This window comes from Odontomachus brunneus, unplaced genomic scaffold (assembly GCF_010583005.1).
Source record: "Odontomachus brunneus isolate Ranch 3 - 2012 unplaced genomic scaffold, Obru_v1 Obru_scaffold_172, whole genome shotgun sequence".
NCBI lineage: Eukaryota > Metazoa > Arthropoda > Insecta > Hymenoptera > Formicidae > Odontomachus > Odontomachus brunneus.
In genome coordinates, this window is record NW_022639622.1 from 361,164 (window position 1) to 381,330 (window position 20,167).

The 20,167-nt window shown below is 32.0% G+C and overlaps 1 protein-coding gene across 4 annotated transcripts in view; it reads left to right on the top strand.

The window, feature by feature from the left end:
• Positions 1–8,012: 8,012 nt before the first annotated feature.
• LOC116851342 (metaxin-1) overlaps positions 8,013–20,167 on the top strand; it is a 61,042-nt gene continuing 48,887 nt past the window's right edge. The window contains exons 1-2 of one of the 4 annotated variants that reach the window (XM_032830661.1): positions 8,013–8,367; positions 13,367–13,614. In XM_032830661.1, coding sequence (XP_032686552.1) covers positions 8,281–8,367; positions 13,367–13,614 — 335 coding nt within the window. In that variant the 5' untranslated portion in view covers positions 8,013–8,280. The remainder of the gene's footprint in view (positions 8,368–13,366; positions 13,615–20,167) is intronic. The other 3 variants (XM_032830662.1, XM_032830663.1, XM_032830664.1) reach the window with 3 other exon arrangements.

Here is a 20,167-nt window from a genome sequence, read left to right on the forward strand (position 1 = left end):
TGTGTTTTCCTGTTGGATGTTTGAAGGATGCCTTGTTATTAAAGATATCTACTTCTAGCTCTTTACACATAGAGATGTTCGCCGGAAGTCCATCAAAAGTAAACGCGATAACGTTTATTCCGGATGGTGCTATAAATTCCAAAACCTTTCTCGTAATTTCGGATCGTTCCTTAGCCGTCAACCCAGCTACTAAAAAATAGGTATTTTCCACCGGTCATTGATACATGTTAGAAAGTAAACTAAAGCTTCTTTTGCCAAAGGTAAATCGTCTGGATCTGGTATTACGAGTCCATGATCGACGTATCCAACAAATCTGTTCTCAACATTATTCCATTGAACTTGCTGTCTAATGGCCATCTCATCCATTGTTAAACAAGCGTACAATTTTTTATCACCAGCAGCTTCACATCTTTGTTTTAATATTTCTACAGCTTCTAAGGAGAACCCAGGTGATCCTGTAGTACTACCGTACCAACTTCTAATTGTTGACGGAGCCGGTAGTTTATTTTCGAACACTGTGCGGATATAATTATATGCTTTCGGACTGTAAAAATTCACAGTTAGAGCAAATGCTCGTAATTGAGTTGGGTACATTCCATTCACCTTTCCTTGTGTAATTTCATTTATAAGTTGCTTATCTGCAACATATTTACATACACATGAACCTAATGCCAACATAGATGACTGCAGTGTTGTTGCTGTTCTATTAGTATACTACTTATTAGGCTATTGAATGACGTTATAAGTATATTATATACAATACAAAATATGACATATTGAATGTTTTGCTTACTTTTTATTTAACGCGCTTGTTCTTTGTTATACCTGTATAATGTCAGACGAAGTTGAAGAAAGAAGACCTTTTGTTTGCAGTTCATTCAATAAGATTTCTAAGTTTTCAATCTTTCTTTTTTGGCGATGTAACTGTACTCTTAATCGTTTAATAACTGTATTTTTCTTTTCGCATGTCTTTTTTAATATATTCATGGATTTCGCTACTGTTTTTGGTGACATACTTCCCACTTTTTCTATGTTTATGTCACCTGCGTAACATATACGTTTTGTTGAAACAGTTTTATCACTTGTCTCTTCATGTTGTCTAGTATCCGTTTGTGCAAATGGCGTATTTGGTGATATATTTTCGTCTATGCCAGCCGTACTAAAAATGAAAATTTTAATGTTCAAACACATATAATAAAATAACATATTACAAGATTCAAATACACATACATACACATTTACTCATATATAAAATATTTGCACTAATACCTTGCTGTGTTGCCACTCAGTGCGTTTGGAAATATTGTCGGCAAAGAGTTTTTTTTCAACCAACCACATGATAACCCTGTTTTTTCAATGCAATCTTTTGCAAAATGCAGGCTGCATACTGTACTATATTTTATAATTTTTGCCACATGTTCTTTGCTGTGACCAGCAGCAAGAACCCAGTAAGCAAATTGAGCGCAGACTGCGCGCAGATTGGCAGCAAATTTGATCAAAAACCCACAGCAAAACCATAACCATCTGTGTCTGCATTAGGCGACGGTTTTGGCGACAGATCTTGCTGTCGGACAATTGGTGCCAAATTTGCAGCAAAAACCGCGCAAAGCTTGCAGCGCAGCAAGGTCTGCACGGTTTCTGCTGCCAATCTGCCGTCAAATCGCTACAAGCTCTGCGCGGTTTTTTCTGCAAATCTGCAGCAATTATCCAACAACAAGCTCTGCCGCATATCTGGCGGCAATTTGGCAGCAAGATTTGATATAACAGATCCTGCATCAAATTTGTTATCTATTTGCCATCAAAAGTTGATGGCAAGCTTTGCTCGAAATCTGTTCGCGCAGGTTTGGCTATCTGGGAATAATAATTAAATAAATAATAATTAAATAAATAATAATTAAATAAATAATAATTAAATAAATAATAATTAAATAAATAATAATTAAATAAATAATAATTAAATAAATAATAATTAAATAAATAATAATTAAATAAATAATAATTAAATAAATAATAATTAAATAAATAATAATTAAATAAATAATAATTAAATAAATAATAATTAAATAAATAATAATTAAATAAATAATAATTAAATAAATAATAATTAAATAAATAATAATTAAATAAATAATAATTAAATAAATAATAATTAAATAAATAATAATTAAATAAATAATAATTAAATAAATAATAATTAAATAAATAATAATTAAATAAATAATAATTAAATAAATAATAATTAAATAAATAATAATTAAATAAATAATAATTAAATAAATAATAATTAAATAAATAATAATTAAATAAATAATAATTAAATAAATAATAATTAAATAAATTATAATTAAATAAATAATAATTAAATAAATTAAATAATTATTAAATAATTATAAAATTTAATAATTACTTTCAACAAGAAACTTTATTTTACAATATATGAAATTTTAGGTTACAAAAAATAAATTAATAACTAACCCAAAAAATTGTAACAAATTCGTTTTGTCTTCTTTTTTTTTTTTTTATAAGTGGATGATTTGCATCCGTTTATGAAACAATATTTAACCATTGTTAATATCTATATAATCAATCCCTTTCTTCTTTCACTTTTCCTCTCGGAAGTGTCTACTGCTTTCTGTATTATTAAATTTATTATATCAAGCATTAGAACTAGTAAAGATTTGCTACTACACGTGAATTCACAATATGTCATCGAAGTACCGGGATTCGCCACTTATTCCTTAGAGGCGCTCTTCATATTGACTGTAGCGTGAGAAGACCAACTAGCAGTCCATACTTATATAGTCAAAGATAGCGCGTGAAAGCATCATTTGTCCTTGTTTAATATTTGATAGAAACAAGGATGAAATGATGCTCAGAGCCTTTGACTATACAGGGTGAATATTATATACCGGAACAGCTGAATATCTCGAAAACAAAGCGTTGTATAAAAAAATGTTAAATACAAAAGTTGTAGTGTTTAAAAAGATCTATTTTATGATATTAGCAGTTTGACCTTGAGTTGCGTCATAAAGATCAGGTCAAGGTCACAATGATGTTTTTAAATGGATACCCCCATTTTTTATTGTATATTCTTGTAGCTTATCTCGAGAGCTTTCCAAAACACTATACTTAAGTATTTTTTCGTTAAGTACTTTTCGAGTTAAGAGGCTTCAAAGTTACGCTCTTTAGCATTAGCGCGCGGCCGATTAAGGCAAGAGGAAAATCATATCCGGCCGATTAAGGTAAGCTAAGGCAGAGAAAAACGTAAACACAAGCGCGGTAAACGAGAGCTGCCCTTGCGTTTACGTTTTTTAGGCCATCAGCCTTACGCTATTTACTATTAATACGAGCGCGCGTTCGTGCTCGTCACTACGGTATCCACGCGCGCTAATGCTAAAGAGCGTAACTTTGAAGCCTCTTAACTCGAAAAGTACTTAACGAAAAAATACTTAAGTATAGTGTTTTGGAAAGCTCTCGAGATAAGCTACAAGAATATACAATAAAAAATGGGGGTATCCATTTAAAAACATCATTGTGACCTTGACCTGATCTTTATGACGCAACTCAAGGTCAAACTGCTAATATCGTAAAATGGATCTTTTTAAACCCTACAACTTTTGTATTTAACATTTTTTGATACAACGCTTTGTTTTCGAGATATTCAGGTGTTCCGGTATATAATATTCACCCTGTATAACCATGGACCACAAGCGGCAATTCTAAGCGTCTGTCAACATCTGTAACGCCGGCAGGACCAAACAACGGCAAAAGAAGGAACTCAGTAGAGCAAAACAGAGTTAGCAACGTAAGGGCTATCGCACACAAATTGACATAACTGCATATGCATAGCATAAGACCGTATGTACCAATGAGCATCGAGTATTAAGTCGCCATATTGGTGTTCGATGCTTAATATTCGATGCTCATTGGTCCATACGATCTTATGCTATTCATATGCAGTTATGTCAATTTGTGTGCGATAGCCCTAAATGCTTCTAATGTCCGCGAATCACATGGTGATACATATTGGAAAAACCTAATAGAAGTAATAAAAAGAATTAGACTTTCTTGAAAACCACAAATACTTTATAACAAAATTAATTATAGAAAATTATGTTAAAATTGTTATGAATTATGTATTGTATGAATTATGAAGGAAAATTAATGAGCCAAAAATGTCAATATATCAGACATAAATTGACCAAAATTATTTTATTACAATAATATACCATCATTTGGGGTAACTTTTATATCGTTGATATGAAAATTTTACCTTTATTCGTTTAATGATGCCACATGTTTGTAAGCCGTTGCAAATTGTTCAAAGTTACTCTGGTGTTCCAAGTTACCTCAAAGGATGATATTTTAAATAATGTTTTAAAAAATGTTGGACGTTCTTTTTATAATATTACATATATATTATATAAACATTTTTAATATATACATATATATATATATATATATATATATATTTTTTTTTTATTCATATATTATAGATCTCTTATTATATAAATATATTATATAAATATTACATATTATGTAATATAATAAATACAAATTTGGTATAAAGTAATATAAATATCTTATTTTGTGTTTTTATATTTTTCTTGCAAATTAGATTTTTTTCTTGTTACTTTAAAAATTGTTGATTTTTATATTATAGCAAAGTTGTATAACTTTTTTTTTTAATGTAATAATTTATTTGAAGAAAAAATGAAAGTATCTGTTATTGACGATTAAAAAAATATCATAATTTTTCATTTATTTTAATGATAACTGCAATTTATGATCACGGATACACACACAAAATATCTTTCATATGGTAAAATAGAAATCACAAGTATGGGATAGTTTACGTAATAGCCGTTGTTTGGTCCTGGCGGCGCTGCAGATGTTGACAGACGTTTTACTGCAGACATAAGATAGCGGCTAACGATCCATGGTTATATAGTCAAAGGTCATACGGCGTATTGTGTTCCAGGCTTTATGATTATGTCTACGGCAATTTGTGTGCAAAGGCTTTAATGGCTCCTGTACACAGGACGCGGTAATGCTTGCCACGTGGCGGAAGTTTGCATGACAGCCAATCAATATGTTGTTTTTCCATAAGAGCTAGAAGGTTATTACGGAAAGCAGCATATTGATTGGCTGTCGCATGAACTTCCGCCGCGCAGTAAGCATTCACACAGGACCGCGTCCTGTGTGCAGGAACCATAATTCCTTACAGCTTATAGCTTACTACATCTATTGTAGATCGGGACTTAGGGCCGTGGCACACAGAAAAACTTAAGCAGTAAAACGTAATCAATAAGCAAATTGACCAATCACAGTCGTTGATTCTTGGACCGTAAGAAGAATCAATGACTGTGATTGGTCAATTTGCTTACTGCTTACGTTTTATTGCTTAAGTTTTTCTGTGTGCTACGGCCCTTAGGTCCATATTCTGAACTAGAGATGCCCTATTCTTAATCAATTCGATTCTTTCCCTAACAAATTTAGGGTAAAAGGATTGTTCGTGCTGCTTGTATGTTTCATAATTTTCGCTTTTAAAAAGAGATGGATACCTAATCAGACGCTTGAAAGAAACTATCGAGTTGGTTGTCTCGTTTTTGCTTCTTCCAAACATTCCAATATACTTTTGTCTGGTTTTAAATACGAAAAGTGCGAAGAATGCAAACAACACTAATAACTCTATTTTTGAGGAAAGAATCGAATCGATTCAAAATCGGGTATTTCTATTCTGAATTCTCTTTTATCAATAAAAGTGCCTTGAATATAGCTTCTCGGCCAATCAGGTGGCTCCTGAGCCTCTACTAAAAACATGTTTATAGATAAAAGGGGATTCAGAATATGGGTGCGTTTCTACTGAGCGCGTCACGTGTCACGTCGTCCGAGTTAAACCAATCAAACCGTCCCATTTTATTCGGTGTAAAGTTGTGCAATAAAATAGGGCTGCGTTCCGAAATTCACTGCCAGTACTGAAATCCTATAATATACGTAACATGAACTATAGATTTTCAGTACTAGAAGTGCATTTCGGAACGCAGCCTAGGACGATTTGATTAGCTTAACTAGGACGACACGACGCGTGACGCGCTAAATGGGAACGCACCCTTATGGCTTTTGCACACAGGACGCGGTAATGCTTGCCGCGCGATGGAAGTTAACGCGACGGGTATATCAGTTGGATACGGGGCAATTGGACACAGTCCAATCACAAGTCGTTGTTCCAAGGGACCCTACAAATGCTTTAATCATACGGTGCTGTGATTGGCTGTGTCCAAATGCACCGTGTCCAAGTGCACCGCTCTCAACGCGACAGCCAATCAATATGAAGCTTTCCGTAACAACGGAATCTTCTAGCTCTTACGGAAAAACAACGTATTGATTGGCTGTCACGCGGACTTCCGCCGCGCGGCAAACATTACCGCGTCCTGTGTGCAGGAGCTATTATTCTTGAAATAGTTGCGTATACGTAAGTTTTAGGGTGCTATTTCACGTGAAATATCAGCCTTAGGACCCTCACATATGAAATGACAAAACTGTATGTACATAGCATAAGACTGTATGGACCAACGAGCATCGAGTATTTAGCCGCCATGTTGATGCTTGATGCTCAATACTCGATGCTCATTGGTCCATACTTATGCTATGCACATGCAGTTATGTCATTTCATGTGTGAGGGCCCTTAAGGTGGAGTTCCATGATATGTATTTTCCGCGTACCGCATAAGCGCGTAACCAATAAATTGCGACGTATAGTATTTCTATTGGAACTTCTAAAAGAATAGAAAAATGTGATTGGTTACGCGGTTACGCGTTATGTGAAAATACGTGCCATGGGATTCCACCCTTACTGCGCAGGTTTAATCATATCATAAAATAACTGCGCACTGAAAATTACGTATACGCAAAAATTTCAAGAATAGGAGCTTAGGGGCCCGATTCTTGACGGTGTGCGAATGAGATACGCATGCGAAAATCTACAGTATATGTAACGTGAACTAAACATTTTCGCATGCATATCTCATTCGCATATCATCAAGAATCGAGCCCCTGTTCTTTTTCTCTGTACTGCTGAAATGGTGCAATAAGTTAAAGCGAGACACATATGTTTTCTCATTAGGTTTGTTCGAGTTGCTTGTACTTTTCACACTTTTACACCTAATGCTCGTTGCACACTAGTGCACCTCAAACAACACAAATTTTCCAAAATACATTCTGAAGACATTTTCAGGACGGAGGGACGTCATCAGAGTATTCTTAGGACGTTCTTTGAAGGTGTGAATTGTCTGAAAATAGCTAATATCCAATAAGTTCATTCGTATTAATTGAACTTTTTACACTTTCACACTTAGTCACATTAATTCTTTATGACTCCTGCACGCAGGACGCGGTAAGCATTACCGCGTCCTGCGTGCAGAATCCATTAAGCCCGCATCAGACTAAGGATTAAGATTGAGATTGAATTGAAAATTGGCCAATCAAAGCAAAATTCACTAAACTTGAGCTTAGTGAATTTTGCTCTGATTGGCTAAATTTCAATTCAATCTCAATCCTAATCTATAGTCTGATACGGGCTTTAGAGGTTCTAAAAATGGCGTCATGTTTTCCGTTCGTGTTACGAGTGTAAATGCAATTCGGATACACTTTTAACTCTTGCTTGGGATCAAGTGTAAAAAGTGTATTAGAATTGCATTTACACTCGTAACACGAACGGAAATCATGACGTCATTTTTGAACCTCTAAAGAATTAATGTGCACTAAGTGTGAAAGTGTAAAAAGTTCAATTAATGCGAATAAACTTATTGGATATTAGCTATTTTCAGATAATTCATACTTTCAAAGGACGTCCTAAGAATATTCTGATAACGTCCCTCCGTCCTGAAAACGTCTTCAGAATGTATTTTTGAAAATTTGTGATGTTTGGAGTGCACTAGTGTGCAACGGGCATTAGGTGTAAAAGTGTGAAAAGTACAAGCAACTCGAACAAACCTTATTTTTGGTCTGTCCTTTCGCCTGCACTGCTGCACTGGTGCAATAAGTTAGAGTGAGACAAATATATATTTGTCTCATTCTAACTTATTGCACCAGTGCAGCAGTGCAGAGCAAAAGAACAGACCTTTTAACGTATTGCACTAGTGCAGTAGTGCAGCGAAGAAGAATAGGCCTCAGATATTTGAATTTGTCGTGCCTGACTATACATGCTGCGTGTTTACCAGAAAAGTGTGTAATATTCTAAATATTTGTTTGAATAGACAGATTTTTAAACATTTGAAGATGACCGATGTTGAAATATTACAATTAGATATATGGAAAGGTGACTGGGGTCTTCCATCTATTAACATAGAATGTTTGCAAGTTCTGGTATGTATATTATGTATAGGTTATGACAAACGTGTATCAAGACATTATAATATTAATATAATTTTTATCTAATATTTATAATTTACTGAAAACACTTTAATTGTAGTTGCATAACCTAAAATTACTAAATATAATTTTTTGTTTTTAATTAATTTGAAATTATTTTCTCGGCAAATATATCAAACTTTCAAGTAATTAATGTTTGGAAAATAAAATTCTAATATATCAAGTTTATGATAAGTAAATGTATGACAAATTACACATATAGAATGATCTATTTATTTATATATGTAATGATCTATTTATTTTTATCAGGTAAAATACATTGTAAAATATTTACATTATTGATTAAAAAAAAAATATTTGAAGATATAATTACACAGTTTGAAAGAACATATATATCCTTTTGGGTTAAATAATTCCAACCTCAGGATTTATAATTTATAATTTTTCTTTTAAAAGTAATGAAGATGCTCCTAATGGTTAGGATAAATGGACCATCTTATATATTTGATAATTTCATAATAATGTTTTAATGAAATATTACAGTTTAATTATTACATTTTAAAAGAATCTAATTTTAAATATTTAAGATTTGCAACAAACAATTTTATTTTCAATAGTCACTATTGGAAGAAATATATTTTTTAATTAACTAAAGAAGCTTTGTACATATATATACACACATATATGTGTGTGTGTGTGTGTGTGTGTTCTGTGTAATATGATATATATAAGATTAATGTCACAATGATTTCATACCTTCTGATGTACATGTTAGTGATATTGTGGGCAGTTTATTGCATGATTTGCTATTGTGTTGTGATGAATTTATGTGCTGAATAGATATGTCTACAATATGCGAGTCAGCATGTATGTCAGAAAGCATGAAATTATACATCATATAATACTAACTCATGTTAATCTGTATAGAGCATCACTGAGTCTATTATTTTTTTAGAAATTATTAGGGACAGAGTAAAAAATTATTTTTTGTAAATTTCAAATTTATTTAAGCATTACATACAATGAATAAATACTATCATTAAAAATTTTAGAAAGACAAATAGCAACTATTTCTTAACTTTTTAATATTTTTTTCTTGTATATCAATTTATTATGTATATTATTCTGTATGTATCAAAGTATTAATGCAAGATCATCAAAAAAATACTTTGCAAAATATTAAATATATTATCTAATGTATCTTGACATAAAGTAGAATAATTAATGAAGTATAATTTTAGTATAGAATTTATTAATAGTTCTAATTTTTATATATAGGGTGTTCCGAATTTAATGTCAAAACTTTATGAAGATACTTAAGTTGATACTTCATCAACTAACTACGGTAGTTACTAAACCGGTTTTAAGTTACCATGTAAACTTAGTCAATGTTTGTGATAACATTGCTGTATTGCAGATTTATTATGTCGCAATATTGTTATAATATTGCTTTGCAATATTGCAACAAGCGAATATTTTAACGTTGTTGCAACCCAAAAACAACGTTGCAGCAACATTTCGCAATAAAATCGCAATATTGCAAAATAACATTACTGCAATGTTGCTGCAACATTGCTGTGCTATATGGGAATTTACAACTACGTTTGTTTTTTTGTGATTTTCTATAAAATGAAGCAAAAACGAGCATATCCCTAAGGGACATTTTCTCTTAGTTTATCGATCTCCTACATGTTCCCGAAGATTTAAATTTGGGACATCTTGTATAGATGTATCAATGCATTTACGTGGTATAATTGAACTCTTTAATGTATTTTATGTAGGTATTTTATAAGATATTTTATTGTGATATATTTTCATCAAAGATATTAGATATTTCGTAGTATTTTATTTTAACTATCTTCATGTTTTTATGTATGATAACGAAAACTATTCATTTATGTAAAAAAACTAATTCTATTAAAAAAGTAAGTAAAGTTATTTTTTTATTTTTTCGCTTTTGGAAAGCCTGCCAATAATATTTGTTTCATAAAGGACTCTCTAAGAAGTTTTAATTTGTTTATTATTAGGATTTGGAGACTTTTCTTACAGACCACTTCATATTTTCTACTTGATTATGAACGGAACTTTAAAACGGACTTTTAATTAAATAATATAGATATAGGAAAAATAATTTTTATTTTGTTCTACAAGGATATACAGAGTACAGTTCGCTATAGAACCAGATATTGTACAGATAGAACACATTAATTTCAAAAGATTTTCTATCATTTTTTCAACGTAAAATTTCGAGATATTGAAGAAAGATGATTGACGAATCGGTCAGACATTTTTTTATAAAATCTTCCCACATTGCACAAAATGTCACAGTGACATCACCATAGACTTACAATAGAGTCATAATGTCATAGAAAAATTGTGACGTTACTGTGATATTATTAGAAGATCACAGTAATGAGTTGTTATCTATACTCTGTGATGTTTATGTTATAGTAATACTACTGTAATAGTACTGTAGTAATACTACTGTAATAGTTACTGTGATGTTATTAGAAGATCACAGTAATGAGTTGTTATCTATATTCTGTGAAGTTTATGTTATAGTAATATCGCAATGATGTGCTATTTTCATCACAGACGCAATGTTGCAGTGACATCATTATAAATGATATGTCACAATTATATAGCTTGTATATCACAAAATGGTTACATATATGTAACAATGATGTTAGGGAAATTTTACTGGAATAATTAAAATGTAAAACAACGTTTAATTTAAATCACTTAATTTATAGTTAATTTTTATATGGATTTATTTATATGGAATATACAGCTATTACAGTAATCAAGTTAATATTTTTATTAATAATTTTACTAACAGTAACTTTTTGTATATACTGATATCCTAGGCAGCAAGCTGTCGTTATTTTGACATCAATATGTCGTCATTATTGGTCAGTAACGTCATTTGTCTTTTAAGAAAGCGTATTTAACATCATGCTTTAAGACGTCAAAATGACTTTGCAAAATAATGTTATGATAACGTTTAATTTACCATATTATAGACGAATTTCTTTTTTGAATAAAAAGATAAATTTGCTACTCTTATAGATATATTTTCATATAATAACGTTTCAACATTGCATATTGCAGTGCAATGTTGCAAAGACATTGCAGTGACATTAATTTGAAATATTATTTTAGCAATATTAATGAGAAGTATATGTATATTTTAAAAATAAAATTATGTAACTGTATTGAGTGATTTATTTGATTTTAAAATATAACTACTACACTACTAAAAATATAACTACTACATTTATTTTAAAATATAACTATATATAAAATCAATTTGTGAAATACTAATTTCATCACTGTGATGTACAAATTTCATCACTGTAATATACAAATTTTCTCACTGTAAAATTTCTCTTTATATCATAATAATGTCACAGTGATATTACACATGTGACAAAGTGGATATTGGCACATCACCATGACTTCGCTGTGACTTCATTGCGACATAGTTTATTGTCACAGAGTAACGTTATTGTGATGTCACTGTGACATTTTGTGCTATGTGGGTTGTGTTTATAGAGCTTGTTTCACAATATTGCGTGCTCTATTTCGTCAATTATTTTTTATTAATATCTTGAAATTTTACGTGGTTGTTTGAAAAATAATGAAAAATTTTTAGTTTAGTTTGATATGTTTTATCTACACATTACAGCAGATACTCTGTATATGACGCTAGTTTGTAGTATAACGCTGATAGCGAACGTGTTAAAATGCTAAAAAGGAATTACCCATCTATCTCTAATAGTTTTTAAACAACCAGCTTGTAGCACTTAGCATACATCATTTTATATATATATATATATATATATATATATATATATATATATATATATATATATATATAATTAATACCTTGTACAAGGAATATACATTTATAAACAATATAAACAAAACATGAATATAGGAATACTCCAACTGTCTGATAAAGAATATACGAGAAAAATAAAAATGAGAAGAAAACAACATATTATTAACTTTTATCTATTTTTCTTTCATTTTATGAGAATCTAAATATATTTTAAATATTTGAGTAGAAAAGCACTATGTCTTTCAATTTCAATTACCCAGAATATTAATTATTATAATTATTGTATTAAATAAGTCGTAAGAGAACTTAAAAAAATTATTAAATTTTCAGAAATAGTTTCTGTAGCTTCCTTTTGATGGATAAATAAGTGTTTTCAATAATAAAAGTTGACATTTCATTGGCTAACACTTTTTTCTATGCTACAAGAATATGAAAGCTTTCTAAAATCTCAAAAATCTTTTTTTTAGCTACTATTATTAAAAAGAGGAGTGTCAATAAGTTTTTCTGTTATTTGTGAAAGCAATGTTGGAATCAATGGTTAGTATTGATAGTTCAAGTCCCAAGTATTTTGAACAAAAATAATTTTTCTTTGACCATGCAATGTTTTATTGTCAAAGGAGGCATTTGTAAGTATTGTAAACTTATATGTTCATGAAAAAAGAAAAAATAATCAGGACACGTTTCTAATACATAAGATGCTTATTTTTATACTGTACACAGAAAAAAGTCTACTTTAGATATATTTTTTGATTTCTTTTACATTGTTCTGCATTAACACATACTTTCTCTTTTTGCCATAAGCATTTTTGAAATGCTGTGTGTATGTGTGTGTCCTAATCTTTTTTTCTTTTAGCATACTAGTTTATGATACTTACAAACTGAAAAAAACCGTAAAATTATTAAATTGTCTAATACCAAGTTAAACGTAACGAATACCCGTTCTGGTAATAAAGTATTTCATGATCAAAGAAAGATTTTTTTATGTAGTATTTTTGAACTACCATACTAAACTAATATTATTTTCAAAAGATTTAGCGTAGGCAGGAAAACGACCTTTTATTGACATTCTTCCTTCGTATCGTATGTTTCAATTATTAATTAATGTAAGATAACTGTTATTTTATAATGTAGTATTTATATTATTTATAGGCATATGCTAAATTCAATGGAGTACCTTTAAAGGTAAATCTCACAAGCAATCCATTTAAAACACCAAATGGCCGGTTACCATTACTTAGAGCTGGTATAAATACTTTGGATACAGTTAAAGATATATTGCCATTTTTTAAAGCAAAACATAATTCAGACTGCATATTAACCGATAACCAGTACGCTGATGTCATGGCTTATGATGCTCTACTTAAAGAAAAGTTGAATCCAGCCTTGCAATATATATGGTATGAAATATGTAGTTTACTAAAATAATATATAACTCAATCTTTATGGAAAAGAAATGATTATACATGAATTCTGTCTCTATATAATCATGTAAAATACATAATTATATATATATTTACATCGAACAAAATGCTCTTATATAAATACAATCGAGGTAAATGCTTATGTTTCTGGCAGTTTATAATGCCAATGTTTAATGGAATGAAACTATTTTTTCTTTTCTCTATTCAACATTTTTTTCCGTATAAACATATAGGGTAAATAAAAAACTATTGTCACCTCGAATATTTTCGAAGTAAGAAACAAAAATTATTTTCAGATTTTTTAAACTATTCTACTTAGAAAACAATTTTTCTAATGATGATTACGTTTTTTCTGAAAGGAATAGCTTCGAAAAAATATTCAAGATAGTAATAGTTATTAACTAATCCTATATATAATTATATATATAATCGCGACCATATAGAGACAAAAAATTCATGTATGCATGATATATAATTATATATAGAATAATAGCTAATTTTGAAAAACGGAATAACACAACGAGAGTCATGTAATACAAGATTGCGTGCAAAAAGCACACCTCTTTAAATCACTTGTTATTTACCGTTAATTATTGTTGAAAAGATCATAAGAAGCCATTTTTCCTATACACTGGAAGCTATCTTTCATTAGGCATATCTATAAAGCCCGTTCTAAGTCTATAAAGCGCTTTCTAGGCGTTCATTGGCTTATATATTTAATTAAATATGAAATAAATATTATGAATATTACAAAATATCATAAAATATATACTATATAATGATATATATAATAACATATTACAAAATTATATAACTTTTCTGATTATTTGAACTCATTTAACCTGTATACTGTGGCTGTATAACAAATTGTCGGATATTTAGTATATAATATATAATCATGTATTATTTTATTTAATTATATATGATTATTTTTTCTTGTGTTGTGGACGTATACTTATGTGTCCTACATAAGATGTTATTAGCTGTTTTCTCTGAAACTATGAAAGATGATGACAATATGTTAGTTTCTTATTAGTTTGTTACGCAAAAGTTTATATTTCCGACTAACTTGCTTGAATCTTAACAAAATATATCTGAAATTTTTTTATTTTGCAAAGTTCGGGAATTATGGTAACCTAAAGATAGATACGAAAGAAATTAAATTTCATGTTTTGTCGGTAAACTAGAAGAATACTGGCAGTTATATACTTTTATATTAAATTAATCTAATAGGCAAATTAATCTAATTACGGTATGTGTGTGTATGTGTGTGTTACAATCGGATAATCATTAGTAAAAATATTAATGAACAAGTTTGTATAACATAAGTGAATATGACGCACTAAGCAATTTCATAATTGTACAAACATTGGCAGACATTTGGTATAATATTAAGAAAAGAATTCATAAATATTTGATAATAAATGTACATTTTTTTTAATTAATTAATGAAGTATCTTATAACCGACAAAGCATGGCAGTTTCTTTCGTTTGTATCTCTACGTCATCCTAATTATCAAATAATGTAAAATAAAAAATTAAACAAAAATTTTGTAATTATGTGTAAGAGTTAAAAAAAAATTTGTAACACTTTAGACGAGATACTCTGTATGAGTATTAAACCAATATTATTGAAGCAAATAAACAACGAGCTACAGTTATGATTTTAATTTATGTTGAAAAGATTATAATTCCGAATAACGTCAGTAAGGTTTTAACTGTCACTTATTGTTTGTTAGAAATTATTAAAAAAGCTAGTCACATGTAAATCTATATAATAGTGTATATAGTATTATATGTATATATTATGTGTATACTAACAAGAGAATTCATCGAAAGTGCGATTTTGATAAACTTTGGATATATTGCAGAAAAATAAAAAATATTACAGCCATTTGATATTTTAGGCTTTCGCAGTGTCCATACATATTAGATTTGGTTTCCGGATTGGAGCCGCGTGAATTTTTCTTCGTTTGATTCAGACGTTTCGCGAACATTTCAGTCCGCTTCATCAGGGAGGAACGATCCAATGCCGAGTTGCTCCTGAGAGGTCTTCCTTTATATAGTAGTTGGTACAGGGAGAAGAAGAAAGGAGGAGACAGGAAGGTGGGGGGTTGGCAGGGAGATGGTGGTGGGAAATTTGTTGTTTGTCATGTTTTGGAAACCGGGAGGATGGATTGCCAGATGGGACCGATTTTTTGTCCATTATCCCTGTTGAGATTGTTGGTGCTTTTGCTTTCTAAGGATTCTCTGTATTTCCTAGGGAAGTAGTTGTTGGTTTTGGCCAGTACTGTTATTTCGTTGAACAAGATTTTGTGTCCGTTTCTAGATTGTGTTCCACTAATGCTGACTGCGTTACATTTTTCAGTTTGACTGCGCTTTGATGTTCCTTTATACGTGTGCTCACCATCCTCCCGCTTTCTCCTAGACTTTACCACAGGAGCATGGGACAATATATACTCCAGGAGTGTCTAATGGAGGTCTTCTGTCTTTTGTTCAGATACTGTCCTATTTTTTGTTGGTGGTTTGTAGATGGTTTTGATATTGTGTTTTTTCAAGATTCTGCCAACTTTATCTGTAATTTCCTGTATTTATGGAAGGAAAGTAGTGATGGAGTTTCGTTCTTTTCGAGTTGTTCAGTCCGTGTGTTTTGATGTCTTCTGGTTTGATGTTTCCTGATTGTTTTGTTAGGTTTCCTGTAAACTTGGTAATCTAGAAAGCCATCTGTTTTTCTTGTGACTAGGACATCCAGGAAAAGGAGTCTGTTATTTTGTTCGATTTCCATTGTGAAGGTAATGTTGGGATGTTGTGTTGAACGCATGTAGGAATTCCTGGAGTTTTTCTTGTCCGTGTTGCCAGATGACGAAAGTTTCATTTATATATCGGAGCCATATTCGGGGTTTCAACTGGCACTTTTGGATGACTTGGGATTCGAAATGTGCCATGAAGATGTTAGGTATGATTGGAGAAATTAGGGATCCTATGGCTGCACCTGAAATTTGTTTATAGAATTGATTATTGTAGCAGAAATGTGTATTAGTGAGGTAGTATTCGATTAGAGAGATAAAATCGGAAGAGACTTGTTTTGAGGTCTTGATTATTTTGATGGTGTCTGGAATTGCGACCTGCGTGAATAAGGATGATACATCGAAACTTACTAGGATGTTGTTTGGTTGAAGTTGGATACCTTTTATTTTCTGTGTGAAATCCGCCGTTTTTGATCGTGTAGGGAGTGTTTTTGCTGACAGTTTACTAATTAAAAAGCGTGCCAGTTTGTATGTTGGGGAGTTTATGGCGCTCACTATAGGTCTGAGTGGTATGTTGATTTTGAAGACCTTGGAAAGGCCTTATAGTTTTGGAGATGTTACGTTTTTTTGCCAAGTCATTCAAAAGTGCCAGTTAAAATCCCGAATATGGCTCCGATATATAGATAACACTTTCGTCATCTGGTAACACGGAAAAGAAAAATTCCAGGAATTCTTACATGCGCTCAACACACAACATCTCAACATTACCTTCACAATGGAAGTCGAACAAAATAATAGACTCCCTTTCCAGCATCCAAAGCGAACTCAAGGATTTCAGGAATACTCTTAAAAATAATGGTTACACGACAACATAGATAAACAAAACAATCAGGAAACATCAAACCAGAAGACATCAAAACACGAACTGAACAACTCCAGGGACAGACAAAAGAACGAAACTCCATCACCAACTTCCTTCCATACATACAGACAAAGTTGCGCAAAGGGAGTTACAGACAAAGTTGGCAGAATCCTGTAAAAATAATATCAAAACCATCTACAAACCACCAACAAAAATAGGACAGTATCTGAACAACCCAAAAGACAGAAAACCTCCACTAGACACTCCTGGAGTATATAGAGTCCCCTGCTCTTGCGGCAAAGTCTATATAGAAGAAACCGGGAGGATGGTGAACACACGTATAAAGAAACATCAAAGTGCAGTCAAACTGAAAAATGTAACGCAGTCTGCACTAGCGGAACACAATCTAGAAACGGACACAAAATCTTGTTCAACGTACTGTTGAAATAACAGTACTAGCCAAAACCAATAACTACCCTTAAGAAATACAGAAAATTCTTGGAAATTCAAAAGCACCCCAACAATCTCAACGGGGATAATGGGCAAAAAATCAGTCCAATCTGGCAATCTGTCCTCCCGGTTTCCAAAACATGACAGGCAATAAAATTTCCCACCACTATCCTCCCTTCCAACCCCCCATCTTTCTGTTTCCTTCTCCCCTCTTTCCTCTATGCCAACTACTATATAAAGGAAGACCTCTCAGGAGCAACTTGGCATCGGGTCGTTCCTCCCTGATAAAGCGGACTGAAATGTTTGCGAAACGTCGGAATCAAACAAAGAAAAATCCACGTGCCTCAAACCCGGAAACCAAATATTAGAGCCATATTTTCACATGTGCTTATTTGAATGTTTCGAAGTTGAAACAACTTTCTGGAAATAACCTTCTGGATTTTTTTTAGTTTTTATCAAATATCTTTTGAACTATATGAAAAATAATATATGAAAAAAAATATTATAGAAAAAGATTATGTCGAGAGAGAGAGAGAGAGAGAGAGAAAGAGAGAGAGAGCTACTTAAAATAACAAAAAACCAATTTTTATATATCACGTCTATATCAACCGGAAGAATTCCTCATAGAACTTGATATGACAACCTAAACGACACACACGCGAAAACAAAACGGAATTTCGATCATCAAAGCAAAATACAGAAATAAGGTTCGGATTCAATCACGAGCCTGACAGGACTTCAGGGCTGGTTGATTTAAATCAAGTTTAGTTAGTAAATTGATAGAAACATAGTTGAAAAAAATCAATGAAAAAATTAATGACAGAAGGTAATCTAAAAATGAGTTTGGAGACACTTTTGTTTACAACTTTAAGCATAATCTTTTGAAGCATGGTATTTGAAGAAGGTTTAATGATATTCATTTCTTTTAAAAAGGTTAAAATTTTTTTATTTACGCTCACTCTGCATTATAATTTCTACGAATTTAAAAATTTTTGTAAAACAAAAAATAAGAGTGTCGGAAACTAAATTTATTCATATACAAGACTGTCGAGGTAAATCTGGAAAGGCACCATGTAAATAAAACAAAATACAGAGAAAACATCAATATATTCGTATATAATGCGGTACAAAGTATCAACGAATATAAAAGATTGAAATTATTCAAAGTAACCTCCATTAGCTCCTATGACCTTCTCGAGCTTGGATCTGAGCCGGTTGCAGGTACTTTATCTCTTCCTTGTCCAGACGTGTCATTATCTCCATGATGAAAGACTTCAAAGCATCCTTGGTGTTGTGATGCTTTGCATTGACCTTTGCCTTGACGCCTCATACGTAATAGTCGAGAGGGTTGTAGTCGGTACTGAAGGAAGACCATTAGTCGGGGGATCAGTGATAGGGCAAATTGTTGTAAAACCAGGCCTGGGTTTTCCTTGCCTTGTGAATTAGTGCTAAGTTCTGCTGGTATATATATTCTTTTCCAGCGGTTATCTCGTCCATCCAGAGCTTCACAACTGTCTCTAGCACGTTGATGTAGCCGTCGACATTCACTTTCAAGACCTTCCTCCAAGAAATGTGTAGCATTATTTGCGTTCAATGCGGGATATGCTGCGAGTCGGTGTGGTCCGGATTCGTGGCAGCGGTAATAAATTGTGAAGACAGTGGTATAGGTATTAATATGATATCTATTCTACTTTAAATGGCTATGTACAATGAGTATTGGGAGTGTGAATAAGTTCTCGCCGTTTTTTGTAAAAATAAATCCTTTATTAAAAAAAAATAATAAAAAAACAAGTCAATTAAAGTATTGCCCATCGCTGGAGACTACTTTTTCCCATCTTTCTGGCAGCATTTAAATTCCACGTCGAAAAAACGACAATTCTTTTGCGGCTATCCACGAATCGATCCATTTTTTCGTTTCTTCATACGAAGTGAAGTGCTGCTCAGCCAGGCCGTTAGTCATCGATCGAAATAAATAGTAATCAGAAGGCGCAATGTCTGGAGAGTACGGTGGGTGGGGTAGGACTTCCCATTTCAGCGTTTCCAGGTATATTTTGACCGCTGACGCGACATATGGCCGAGCGTTATCATGCAGCAAAATCACCTTATCGTGTCTTTGCTCATATTGCGGCCGTTTTTCTTTCAATGCTCGGCTCAAACGCATCAATTGTCGTCGATAGAGATCTTCTGTGATGGTTTGGTTGGTTTGGAGTAACTCGTAATACACTACCCCCAGCTGATCCCACCAAATGCAGAGCATGAGCTTGGAACCGTGGATATTCCGCTTTGGCGTTGATGCTACTGTTTCGCCGGGCTTAACCCACGATTTTTTACGCTTGGGATTACTGTAGTATATCCACTTTTCATCACCAGTCACAATACGATGTAAGAAACCTTTCCTTTTTTGTCGTTGAAGCAGCTGTTCACACGTGACAAGACGCCGTTCGACGTCTCTCGGCTTCAGTTTGTATGG